Consider the following 12,602-nt stretch of genomic DNA (forward strand, 5'->3'; position numbering starts at 1 on the left):
CAAGCCAATGGGAAGAGACAGTAAGCAGCATTCCTCTAGTTTCTGCTTCAACCTCCAGCCGAGGCTTCCCTTGATGACAGACTAAGATGATCTAGTGTTGATCACAGCAAGGCTGCTCTTCACCCCAGTAAAGAGCCTACGGGCTAGACCCTAGAATTTACTACTTTGTCCCAACACCTACTCTTCAGACCTTACTGACCCAAGTAATGCTTTGAAAAGAGCAGAACAGCACAGTCTTGACCTTAACATCAAAGTTAAAGGAAAAGAGAATGAGACATCATTTTCTGTTTTCCTACTTTAATAGGTAAAAACCAAGCCAACTAACCCAAGACGTGAAAGCTCTTTAACCACATCCTGGTTAGTTTTATGTCAACTTAATACAAGCTAGAGTCATCATAGAGGAGGGAGCCTCAATTGAGAAAATGCCTCCATAAGATTCACTATAAGACATTTTCTTAGTTAGTAATCGATATGGGAAGGGACAGCCTATTGTGGGTGGGGCCATCCCTGGGCTGTGGTCCTGGGTTCTATTAAGAAAGCAAGCTGAGCAAACCATGAGGAGCAAGGCACAGTAAGCAGCATCCCTCTATGTCCTCTGCATCACTTCTTGCTTCCAGGATCCTGCCCTGCATGAGTTCTTGACCTCACTGCTTTTGATGCTGAACGTGTCATGGTGCCTGACCACAGCAATAGTAACCCTAACTAACATAAACCAGGACAGCTGCAGTGCACAGTTCCAGCCACAAAAGGAATCCTTAAGTACTATAGAGATAAAAGGAACTTGAGATGCACACTTATATAGAATATCGTATGTCTTTGCTGTCTGGTCTGGTGTCCCAAGAACTATACAAGATCACCTCTAGCTTTTCATTTCACATTATTAATACCCCCTTTTCCACTAACAAAAAGATTTTTCTTTAGGAATCTTTAGATTCTGAACACTTTCAAAATATCATAGACAATACTGTTCTCAAATATCAAAAACCTAATTAGCCTCAAAAAAAAAAAAAAAGATTCTCCAAATTTACTTGTGTTATGTGTTGCATACACACATTTGTGGATGATGCTAGAGAGTGAACCCAAGTTTCACACATAAGGAAGCCCTCTAGCCTGATCTCCTCATACACACCTTTTTTTCCAGCTCTGTAGCTTTGGCCTCAGATTTTTCCACCTTTGTTTTATCAATCATTTGATCTGAAAAGAAAAAGCAATTTGATCTGAAAACAACACAGTAAGTCAAGTCTCAGTACCAAGGTTGGCGTCTCTGCTCCTAAGCCTCAAACACACTCCAGGGCTGTCCTTGCTGATGCTACCACTCTTAATGACCTGCACTAGACCAAGAAATGTGAATTTCAGTTAACTACAATTTACAATGTCCTCTAAGTTTTATCTATATAGTTGTTTCCTATTTTGTATGTACCTAGTGTATATGAGTGTATAAGTATATGCTGAGTACAGGCATGTGCATGTATGGAAATCAGACAACAACTACGGAATCTGGGGTACAAACTCAGGTCCTCAGCTCACATGCAAGCACATCTACTTATGGCCACCTTGCTGCCCTTAACCTAGGATTTCTAAGTGCAACGCAAGGAAATCATGTGAAGGGTGCCTTTTTGTGACATTTATGATTCTAAGATCAGCAGGGTCAGAAAATACCTGAAGTCCCTGTAAAAAACAGGGTATAAGAAAGGGCAAGATTTTCACTATACAGAAATAAACTAAGGAGACCAAATAATCCCAGCAAAGAGGGTATCCTGAGAAAGATCTAAAATAGAGACTAGAATAATTTCTCTGAAAATTTCACTGAAAGATGAAAACAAAATGCAGACGTGCTGGGTGTTCAGAGGAGCCAGGTATAAAGCACGCTTACCAACCAATCTCTCAATATCAATCTGCAGGTGTCGGCACTTGAAGTCAGGATCAGTTCCATTTTTGTGTAGAACTATCTGAGAAACACATTCTTCAATCAGTTTATAGTACTGTGGCCTATGAAAGAAACAAAACAGATTCATAAAGGAAAATAAAAAACGTATCTTCCAGAAGTATTCTGGATCAAGAAGCGTTAATCGCTTTGACAATAAAAAGAATTAAGGATAAGCACTCCAAGAAGAACGCTGATGAAGCTAAGAGAAGCTCCACTGCTGTGTTAGCAGATCCACCTCTTCTAGATCAGCTTTCATTCTTCCTACTTCAGATACTCAAAAGCTTTTACAGGTTGGGGCTGTAGCTCAGTGGTAAAACACGTACTCAGTATGGGGAAAATGCTGAGTTCAACCCCAAGCACATAAACTACTGACATGCATGTGCGCTCACACACACTTTTTTCAATTTTTTTCTTTGTGTGTGATCTATGCATATGTACAGGTATAAAAGTGCCACAGAAGTCACGAGTGTCACATGGAATTACAGGTGGTCTGTGGGTCTAATGTGAGTGCTGGGAACTGCTGGGTCCTGTGCAAGAGCAGTGTGCATGCTAAACTACTGAGCCATCTCTCCATCCACCAACATACTCTCTTAACATCTGCTTCCCAATGCCCAGGCTTGAGTCCAGGCTTCTGATCCTTCTTGTCATGCTACAGCCTATCTCTACTTCCAAGCAAGCAGAAAGAACTTTAGGTTCCCCTCTCTCTTTGTGGTCATTCTCACCCCACTTACCCACTACCTCCTAAGGACATTTTACTTTATACACAATATCCTATCCTATCCAAAGAGGTACCTTTCAACTGAATTAAAGTAGTTGATATGCTATGTCAAACTCAACAGTAGACTTACAGTAGAAGTGGTAGTAGCTTCTACTACTATTGATTTGACAATCAATTTCCTTTAGATCTGTAACTAATGAACCTGATCCAGTCTTTTTTTTTTCATTTCTTTTTACCTTTCTAGAACAATCTTTGAATTTAAGTATACTGTTTTTCTATTTAGACCCAAATTTTCCCATAGGCATTATCAGCTTACCTGGCTTCATAATCATTTCGGACCAACAGGAGATGCTGCAAGATAGACAGGAAGTGTGGCTCTGCCTTTGAATCTTTCACTGTGTTTAAAATAATCTGAAAAACTTCACCAAAGTCAGTAGAAAGAAGGACAAGCTAAGGAAATCAAGTAATTAGAAGCTGTTTGACAGGTTGCTTGTTCAACAGAAGCTAAGAGAAAGGATCAAGATACCACGTCTACTGTAACAGCGGTTCCTAAAACACCACTAGTTTCTTCACCAAGAGTGGCATTGTCCATAGACTCAGGATTCCTCCTATCTAGTTTGAAGAAACTAAAAATAGAACCATCCCAAAGTCACTTGTGGCAGGTAGGCAACTGTGTAATAGTATTATTGCTTGTCAGTCCAAAGAGCTCTGCAGCCCACCCTACATCCAGGAAGTTATCGTGCTGTAGGCATCATACAGAGGTCTGGACAGATGTGAGGGCAATCTGGCTATAACATCTGTTACTTTAGTACTTGAATGACTGCCAGGGTGATGGGTGCCTTTATGTTAAAAAAAGGTCACCTTTACTAGCTTTCCTAGTCTATGCTGAAGTAAATAAAGACAACAGCTTTATTTATGTAAAATATATATATGTATATGTATATGTATATACATATATATATATATATATTTTTTTTTTTTTTTTTTTGCGACAGACTCACTGTATAGCCTTAGCTGGCCTGGAGTTCACTATGAAAACCAGGCTGGCATCAAACTCAGAAGAGATCCTGTCTGCCTCCTGAGTGCTAGGAGACAAACTCAAGGCAGTGCCACTACTCCCAGTCCTATGCCCTACTCTAAGTCGTCACTCTCCACACTATTCCATACATTCAGTCTATAAGTAAATGCACCGCCTGTCTTGAACTCAATCATCAGTCATAAAAGGATATTCCATCTCCATGCGGATATCATCCAGCCGTCCCTTCAGATCAAAGAAATCTTCATCCCCTTGTTCATCAAACACGCACAGCTGTACTTTCATATCTTCATTTTCAATCTCTCGAAGCTCCTGTCAATCACAGAAGTGGTGAGAGAACCCAAATCCAAGCCTTTCCACCTAGTGTTTAAATTGAAAACCAGAAGCACCTCAGAGATGATCAGGGCTGGAAGAGCAGGAAGGCCAGTCCAGCCTCTCTAAGGAAAGGTTCCATCTTACCTGCAACACCTGATGCAGCCCCAGGCGCATCAGCTCACTTCGGATGTGAACTCGGAAGTCCAGTTCCTCAGCTGGAGTGATGAGAGCATTGATGAGCTGTAGGCATCCCACCTGAAACAAGCAAATGCAGCGGCTGTGTCAGCAGGTCAACCTGATGGACAAGGATTCCACTATTTATATACATTCTGGAGCTCCACAAAAGATACAGAATAAAAACTATAGAGAAGAAATGTATGCTAGAGCAATAAAATAAGCACAACTCCGGAGAACTGAGGCACTTAAATGAATCCAAGGAAATAATATGTTACCATAGAACCATTAACCTTTATTAATACCTTTTTAAGGTATTAATAAATAACTGGTTTATCCTATCAATATCACAAGGAGAAAAGTAGTTCTTTGCCTTTTAGAGAAAAAAAATTATTTTCCTTTAGGAAAAGGAAAACTAAAATATAAAAATTATAGCTAAGAACCACACTACATATTTTATTAAAAACTTAAAATCTGTATTAATTTCCACTTTATGTGCATGTGCGTGTGCACATGCATGCGCATGCGTGTACACACATGCATGCCAATGCTCAAAGAGGCCAGAGTTATCAAATACCCCTGGCACTGAGTTATACCCAGCTGTGAGCTGTCTGACATGGGTGCTGGGAACTGAACTAGTGTTCTGGAAGAGCAGTATATGGTCTGAACTGATGGGCCAACTCTCCAGCCTCCATATATTCTATTACAAAGCCAAATAACACTAATTCTGGTGGTGTAGACCTGTGTGCCTCAGAAGGGAGGAAGATCACCAAGACTAGCCTGGGCAATTACCACACAGCTAATTCCAGGACTTGGGAGGCTAGGACAAGAGGATCAGAGATATCTAGCTCGGACTATATAATGAGTTTGAGGCCAGTCCAGACTACAAAACAAAATAAAAATATCATGAAATAAGAAATTAAAAAGGGCTCCCCAGTTCCTTCCTCAGTGGTAGATCAGTAATGAGGGAGTTATCCAGCATAAGCAAAGCCCTACATTTATTTCCCATACCACAGAGAAATGAAGGACAGGTGAACTCTGGGCTTTCCGTTTCAATTCTACTCTATTTTCCTGTTGGAGCAGATTTAAGGGCATATACATACTTTGAGGGCAATAGAGGTCCCACTTTTTAATCCGTCCAGAAGTGGCTGGAAGCGTTCGACCTCATCCATTTCAGCTCTCTCTGTCATTGCCTCTAGAACTCGTTCATTCCTGCCCAAGAAAACAGAAAGAGAATTGCCCAGGTGCACTGACACAGACATGAGAGATAAGACAGGGAACAAACCAACTAGGAAACAAGACATCACCAGTGCTTCAGATTTCTCAAATTATTTTCTTAACCCCCAACTGATACCAGAATCTGATAAAAGCAACTGACTATCTTTTGAGAGAATAATTTCCTAAAACTCATTCCTAGACTCCTACTCATGAATACAAAGTTAAAATCTTTGAGCTATGAAATATAAGTTACTCTGACTTTTTAAGGACCATCTGATATTAATAGCACCATCAATATCCAATGCACATGACATGCGGTCCACTTCTAGAAAGCTATTCAACATAAATGCATAAATATAACAGAAATATGCATAGAAATGTTTATTATGACACCATTGGTAATGGTAAAAATTCTTATCATCCACAGCAAGGTCAGAATTTGCTTCAATGTACCTAAAGTCTAGAAATTGCAGAAATGTTAAATAAGTGAAACAGAAGGCAGATTCAGCATGTGGTATTTTATACACCTACGTATAATATTTTACAGAGCCACGAAGAATAAGGTAAACCTATTAAGTGCCAATAAAAAAGAATGACGTTCAAAACCTGTTAGATAAAAATAACCTAGCTGAAGCCGGAGTGGTGGCACACACGTGACATTTCAGGACTCGGAAGGGTGAGACAAGAGAATCAGATCTGTCTAACCTGGTCTATGAGTTTGAGGTCAGTCTAAGACTACAAAACAATTTTACCTTTAAAAACCTACAGCGGGTACGGGAGGTGGGGTAGTGAGGGGTATTTGAAAAAAAAGCGGTATTTTACTTTTCCTAAACCAACACTTCCAAGAAAACAAAAACCTGTTCTATATATGAAATGGTTTATGGGCATAAACTATAATATCATCTCAGCTCTAAGACTGCAAGATTTCTAAGAATCAAGGAAATAGAATGTTTATGCTTAGAAAAAAACTATATATGAACTCTAAGCCATTAGCAATGGGTTTTTTCAAAGCAGAATTTCAGGGGGAAAGTGAATTGTTATTTTTATTTCATATACGTTTATAATATTGTTGGATTAATAAAACAATAATGAGCTGCACCTCATTATTAATGACGATGGTACACTTCTTTAATCCCAGTACTCCAGGAGGCAGAGGCAGGTGGACCTCTGTGAGTTCAAGGCCAAACGGGTCTAAAGGATTAATTTAAGGACAACCAGGGCTACACAGAGAAAATGTCTCCTCACCTGCTTCTAAAATTAAACACAGATGACAATAAAAAAGGAAACCTTTGTTCCAAGTAAAACAGTATTAATGGAGATGTAGCAGATAAGCTGTACTAGCTGAGTTTTATGTCAGCTTGCTAGAGTCATCTGAAAGGAGCAACCTCAATTGAGAAAATACTTGTCCATAAGATGGACTGTTAGGTGTTTTCTTAATTAGTGATTGATATGGAAGTGCCCAGCCCATTGTGAGTGGGGCCATCCCTGGGTTGGTAGTCCTGGATTCTATAAAAAAGCAGACCAAGTCAGCCATGGGAAGTAAGCCAGTACGCTGCATTCCTCCATGACTTCTGTATCAGCTCCTGCCTCCAGGTTCCTGCCCTTCTAGATCCTGTCCTCACTGCTTTTCATGATGAACTGTTGTATGGAAATGTGAGAGAAATAAGCCCTTTCCCCTCCAAGTTGCTTTTTGTCATGGTGTTTCAGCACAGCAATAGTAACCTTATCTAAGATATAAGCCTACTACACTTTTTTTTCATTTAAAAATGTATTGCTTTATGCATGTTGGGTTTTACCTGTCTGCGTGTCTGTCTATGTTCATGGCTGGTGCCCAGATATGAGAAGTAGGCATTGGGTTCTCTGGATTGAAGTAACAAACTATTGTGGGTGCTGGGAATAGAATCTGGGTCCCCGAGAATAACAGCCAGTGTTGTTCTTATCCTCTGAGCCATCTCTCTGTCTCCCTACTAGACTTCAGTAGTCACATCAGTTATTATCATTTAAGAAGCTTAAAACTGTTCTAATTCACATGGATTTGTGTGTACACAGGCATCTATGTGCACATGGATATGTATATGCATGTGCATAAATTAGAGGACAGCTTGTGAGAATCAGGTTTCCCTTTGCTATGCTGGTCCCTCAGATCATTAGGCTTTGTAGCAATCGCCTTTACCCTCTGAGCCATTTCAATACCGCGAGTGTACACTAGAGTGTGTTGTGATGTGTACACTAGAGTGTGTTGTGATGTGTACACTAGAGTGTGTTGTGATGTGTACACTAGAGTGTGTTGTGATGTGTACACTAGAGTGTGTTGTGATGTGTACACTAGAGTGTGTTGTGATGTGTACACTAGAGTGTGTTGTGATGTGTACACTAGAGTGTGTTGTGATGTGTACACTAGAGTGTGTTGTGATGTGTACACTAGAGTGTGTTGTGATGTGTTCACTAGAGTGTGTTGTGATGTGTTCGTGGTGTGTGCATAGAGGTCAGAGTCACTGGGGTCCGTTCTCTCCTTCTACTAGGTAGGTCCTGAAAGATCAAACTCAGATAGTCAAGGCTTTGAGGCAAGTGCCTTTCCTGAGTCATCTTGCCAGCTACGATCTTTGTTCAAAATGCTTTAAATCATGTTTTATAATTCATTTTTTACAAAGAGATTTTGGAATATTTGCATATACAAAATGAATTAACTTGAGGATGATATTCAAATCTAAACTTGAAATTCACGTATGTTTCAAACACCTTATAGCCTGACAGTAATTTTATACTGTACTGCTAACAATACCGCACACATAACCATTTCACAGTATGGAATTTTCTACTTGGAGTATCACGATGGTATCAAAAACGTTTCTTTTTGGAGCATTTTGGATAATCAGATAACTCTACCTGTAAGGTTCTGACATTCACTTCTGAGAAAAAATATGGCCTTACGACTTGGTGTACTAGACAGAGTGGACATCTAAGTAACTCCGTTTTCTTCTATGCTAAAGGAAGATGGTAAAACGGGAATGCAGAATTAGCTCTCCAGGCACATACATGTCCTCCGGCTGCGGCAGGATACAGAGGGCAGACAGCAGCTTTGCTGCATCAATCATCATATTGGGAACAGCAGGATCCATGGCTCTGACCAGCAGTAGGATTCCTTCTTCCGTCTCCAACATAGTTTTGATTCCAAACTGGACAGACAAGAAGAAAGGAGGCAGGCTTAACGGCAACCAACACTTATACAGAAGGACACGTTTAGGACTTTCTATGACTAGAATGTATCTCTTCAATACATGTAGGAATGTTAACCCCCTAGGGCCTTAGAATATAAGCTCTTGGGATAGAGTAGTTGCAGATAAAATTAACTAAATGACAGTGAAGTAAGGTATGTTCTTAATCCAATATGTCTGGTCCTGATTGCCAAAAGAAATCTACCTCCAGACACACACACACACACACACACACACACACACACACACACACACACACAGAGAGAGAACATCACAAGAACATGAAGCAGAAATGAGAGTGCTCCATCTATAAGCCAGAGCCAGCAAACTACAAGAAAGCAGGAGAGGAGCCCAGAACACACACACACTATCCCACAAAGCTCTGGCTGACATGGGATCCTGGACTTCAATCTTTCAGAACTGAGACAATACATTTCTATTGTGTAAGATACCCAGTTTGTGGGCTCTAAGCTAGCACAGGAGTAGAGAACACTTTCCCAATAATGGCTAAACAGAAATGATTATAACAAAGTACAAATTTTATGACACACACATATAATTTCACATCTTCATAACTTAAATTCCTTTGATTTTTTTACCCCCTCAATCCTAAAGAGATGATTAGTTATAGTGAAATAAAATAGAAAAGAAGGTAGATTTCTACTCAAATAGTAACTGCAGACTCCCTGGGTCTAAAAGCAAAATGGATGAGAAAAAGAATCCTAACTTGGGAGTGGTGGTGGACACCTTTAATCGCAGCATGGGTGAGGCAGAGGCAGGAGAACTGTGTAAATTTGAAGCTAGCCTGGCCTACATAGAGAGTTCTAATACAGCCAGGACTGTGCAGTGTGATTCTAAAGCTGGAATGAATGCTCTGAAGTAAAAGCACAGTGGCACACACCTGTAATCCCCGCACTTGGAAGGTGGAGGCAGGCACGACTAGAATTCAAACAAGTTTACGGGAAGCGTGGGCTGGGACAGATTTAACATAAGAATAGGGAAGGAAATAAAGCAAACATCCCTAAACAACTAACAAGCTTAATAAAGGGACACTTAGCCTACTCTAAGTCAGGAGTTAGAACTAGGGAAAAGAATTCCATGGAGGCTCATATATGTGGCAGTCAGCAAAGTACATTACAGTACGGAAAGGAGAGCCAAAGCTTTGAACCTCAGTTTCTTCTCCCTCTGGGGGAACTGCCAACAAAGGAGAAACAATGAGGATCTAGATGAGGGCTGGAGTCAAAACCGGGGAAACTCTCACCTTGTTGTTCATGAAAGCCTTCAAACAGCGGATAATCTCATGCTGGTTTCGGCTGTCGTAGTTTCTGCACACAGAAAACAGGATCAGCGAAGTCCCTTTACATTATAATGCATCTTTCCTTATGATTGTTCAATCTTGCAAAGCAGGACAGTAGCAAAGCCTGCAACTAGTAGCTGAGTAGAATCTAACAGGCAGTTATGAATGCAGCCCAGCATGCTCAAAGACGACACTGCACTGTGATGTCAAAGGTTGTCCAGCCCTACAGTACAGTACTTGGCCCAGAAACACTAACAAAAGTAATCAGCTGGCTAATACCATTGTAATCTAAGATTTTAGTGTTAAATTAATTAAAAACCTGCCAATTTGGGGCTAGGGCATAACTCAGTTGTGTTGTACAATACTTGCCCAGCAAATGCAAGCTCTGAGTTTGAACCCCAATAATATTAAAAAGTGCATTAAACATGCAAACTAAACTCTTATCCCTTAACTTTCTCTAGGCAGCTCGGCACTAAATTCTGTCAAGATTCTATCCCATCTATTACTCCTTGCCTACTACCTGAAAGGCTTCACATCTGAGTACACAGAGACCCAATCACTGTATTTTGTCTCAGAAAAGATTCCAGAAGTAGTGAACACTTTGGATGGCACCATGGCAGACTAAAATGGTTTCTGGTATTCACAGACTTTATCCCCACCCCAAAGACTAAACCCAAACTAATCAAGTATATGGCCAAGAAAAATCTCCAAGTGTGATATGGCCCAGGCCAGATCACAGTATAGCTGAAAACGAAATCAGATCCTCTGTCCTGACAGAGAAAGAACTGGAGACTAATAATCTTACTGGTCTGTATCTTCCTCCCTCTATAATCTCATCCTCTTAGTTCCTCTACAATAAAATTGTCTTTAATCCAGCCCCATATTCACGCCAAGCCCCCTCTGGCCCTCAACCTAGAAAATATAAAGACCCAGCATTCCTTACCCAGAAGTCTCCTCTTTCTCATCATGGAGTCGTTTGAGGATGTCCAATAAGGAGGCTAGGCCCTCAGCACCAAATGTCTGCACCCAACTGTAAGGAATAATCAAAGACAAATATCCACTTAAATCATAAAGGCTATTTGCCAAATCTCTCCTAGAAGCTCTTTAATCACAATCCAGACCTTTCTCATATTTCCTTGCCTCCTTTGATCGTCACCACCAGTGAACTACACATTGGGTTTCTGGTAGTTTTCTCAGAATTCTCACCTGACAGGGTTATTGTTGAGAGAGACTCGAAGGGACTCAAGGCAGCTAAGCAGGTGCATATCCCGCAAGCCCGACCTCAGCTCCTGGATGTACATCATGGCAGACCTAGAGCTCTCTTTCTGGTTCATGCCCTGGAAAGAGGCATACAGAGTGAGTAAATACTGAGCCCAATCATGAGTTTAAAAGCTACCACACAGTTGGGTCACTATACAAACTACCCAACTGCAACAAACTCAGTGACAGCTCAAACACAGTCCAGAACCTAAGTGTAAGTCAGAAAGGTAGAGCTCATATGCGGTCAGTCAAGGTGGGCTTACAGAACAGGGTGAAGCAGAGCCCACAGAGCACACAACAGTCTACAAACTCAGAAAAGTAAGCAAGCCCAGAGTAAGGATGCAGCCTCCTGTGAGCACCTGCCCTAGAACTTACAGCCTTGGAAGTGTGCAGATATTGCGACACCATCTCCCTCTTGATGACAATGTCCTTCTCTCGCAAAGGCTGCTGCTTCTCCTCATTCAGGTTCATATCCACCTAGCAAAGAGAGAGAGAAAAAAATTACCTTGTAAGTATTTTTGATTTTGTTTTGAGACAGGATCTTACTGTATAGTTCAGGCTATCCTGGAACTCACTATGTAGACCAGACTTGTCTTGAACTCAGAGATCTCTCTACCTCTTGTAAGTTTTTAGTGTTTAATATTTATTATTCAACACTAAATTATTAGTAATGAGTTGGACACAATAAATCATTAGTGAACAAATATGTTTTCCTGATTCCTAGAGGCTTAAGTTATGATAACTAATAAAAATTTCTCAGGGATAGAATTTAATTAATTTCAGTACAGATCCCCAGACATCATCCTTGGTATGATGCCTGCATGCTGGTATATACCACTGGATACTTTAACATATGTACACTCACACACACTTCTGGGGGCTCCCTAGGAAATAATATAGTTGAATATTTTCTTTTGTACTGCTAAAAGGGAGCCATATATAATATCTTCTGCATTGAAGGCTGACCTCATCTGTCCCGCACTGAATAACTGCTACCATAAAAAAATCAACACCAACAAAATCTGACCCAACTCTGAGCCCTAATCACTCATTCTGGCTATGTCAGGGTGTCCACCCAAAGTGTCCCTGTTCTCACTAACGACCGCAAATTAAGTCACAAGCATGCATACACCTCACAACTACACAGACTTCAGATACAATCCTCAGAGGCCGTCTATTAGTAAGCTGGCTTCAGCACTCTCTTTCCATTTCCCCAGGAAACAGAGACCTCAGGCCTATTGCACTCCCCAGTGTATTCTTCGCACAAAGCTCAATGTCAATGCTTCCCTACTACTTCTTCTCTAACTTAGCCTCAAAATGGTCACCACACTACCTCAGGGCTTGGTCCACTCATACGGCGTGTTTGTGGCTAGATACTGCCAGGAAGACATTAACAAGGTAGTCAGTAATCAGATATTCCCAAGTTTAATTCACAGATTCCA

At 40.7% G+C, this 12,602-nt stretch overlaps 1 protein-coding gene across 4 annotated transcripts in view; it reads right to left on the bottom strand.

The window, feature by feature from the left end:
- Diaph1 (diaphanous related formin 1) overlaps window positions 1-12,602 on the bottom strand; it is a 92,022-nt gene that overhangs the window by 48,620 nt on the left and 30,800 nt on the right. For all 4 annotated transcript variants that reach the window (NM_007858.4, NM_001305980.2, NM_001305981.2 and 1 more), the window contains 11 exons: window positions 11,536-11,637; window positions 11,107-11,237; window positions 10,844-10,930; window positions 9,865-9,928; window positions 8,425-8,564; window positions 5,274-5,382; window positions 4,141-4,251; window positions 3,875-3,993; window positions 2,962-3,078; window positions 1,874-1,989; window positions 1,130-1,194 (listed from right to left, as the gene is read on the bottom strand). In NM_007858.4, coding sequence (NP_031884.1) covers window positions 1,130-1,194; window positions 1,874-1,989; window positions 2,962-3,078; window positions 3,875-3,993; window positions 4,141-4,251; window positions 5,274-5,382; window positions 8,425-8,564; window positions 9,865-9,928; window positions 10,844-10,930; window positions 11,107-11,237; window positions 11,536-11,637 — 1,161 coding nt within the window. The remainder of the gene's footprint in view (window positions 1-1,129; window positions 1,195-1,873; window positions 1,990-2,961; window positions 3,079-3,874; window positions 3,994-4,140; window positions 4,252-5,273; window positions 5,383-8,424; window positions 8,565-9,864; window positions 9,929-10,843; window positions 10,931-11,106; window positions 11,238-11,535; window positions 11,638-12,602) is intronic.

Source organism: Mus musculus, chromosome 18 (assembly GCF_000001635.26).
Source record: "Mus musculus strain C57BL/6J chromosome 18, GRCm38.p6 C57BL/6J".
Taxonomy (NCBI): Eukaryota; Metazoa; Chordata; class Mammalia; order Rodentia; family Muridae; genus Mus; species Mus musculus.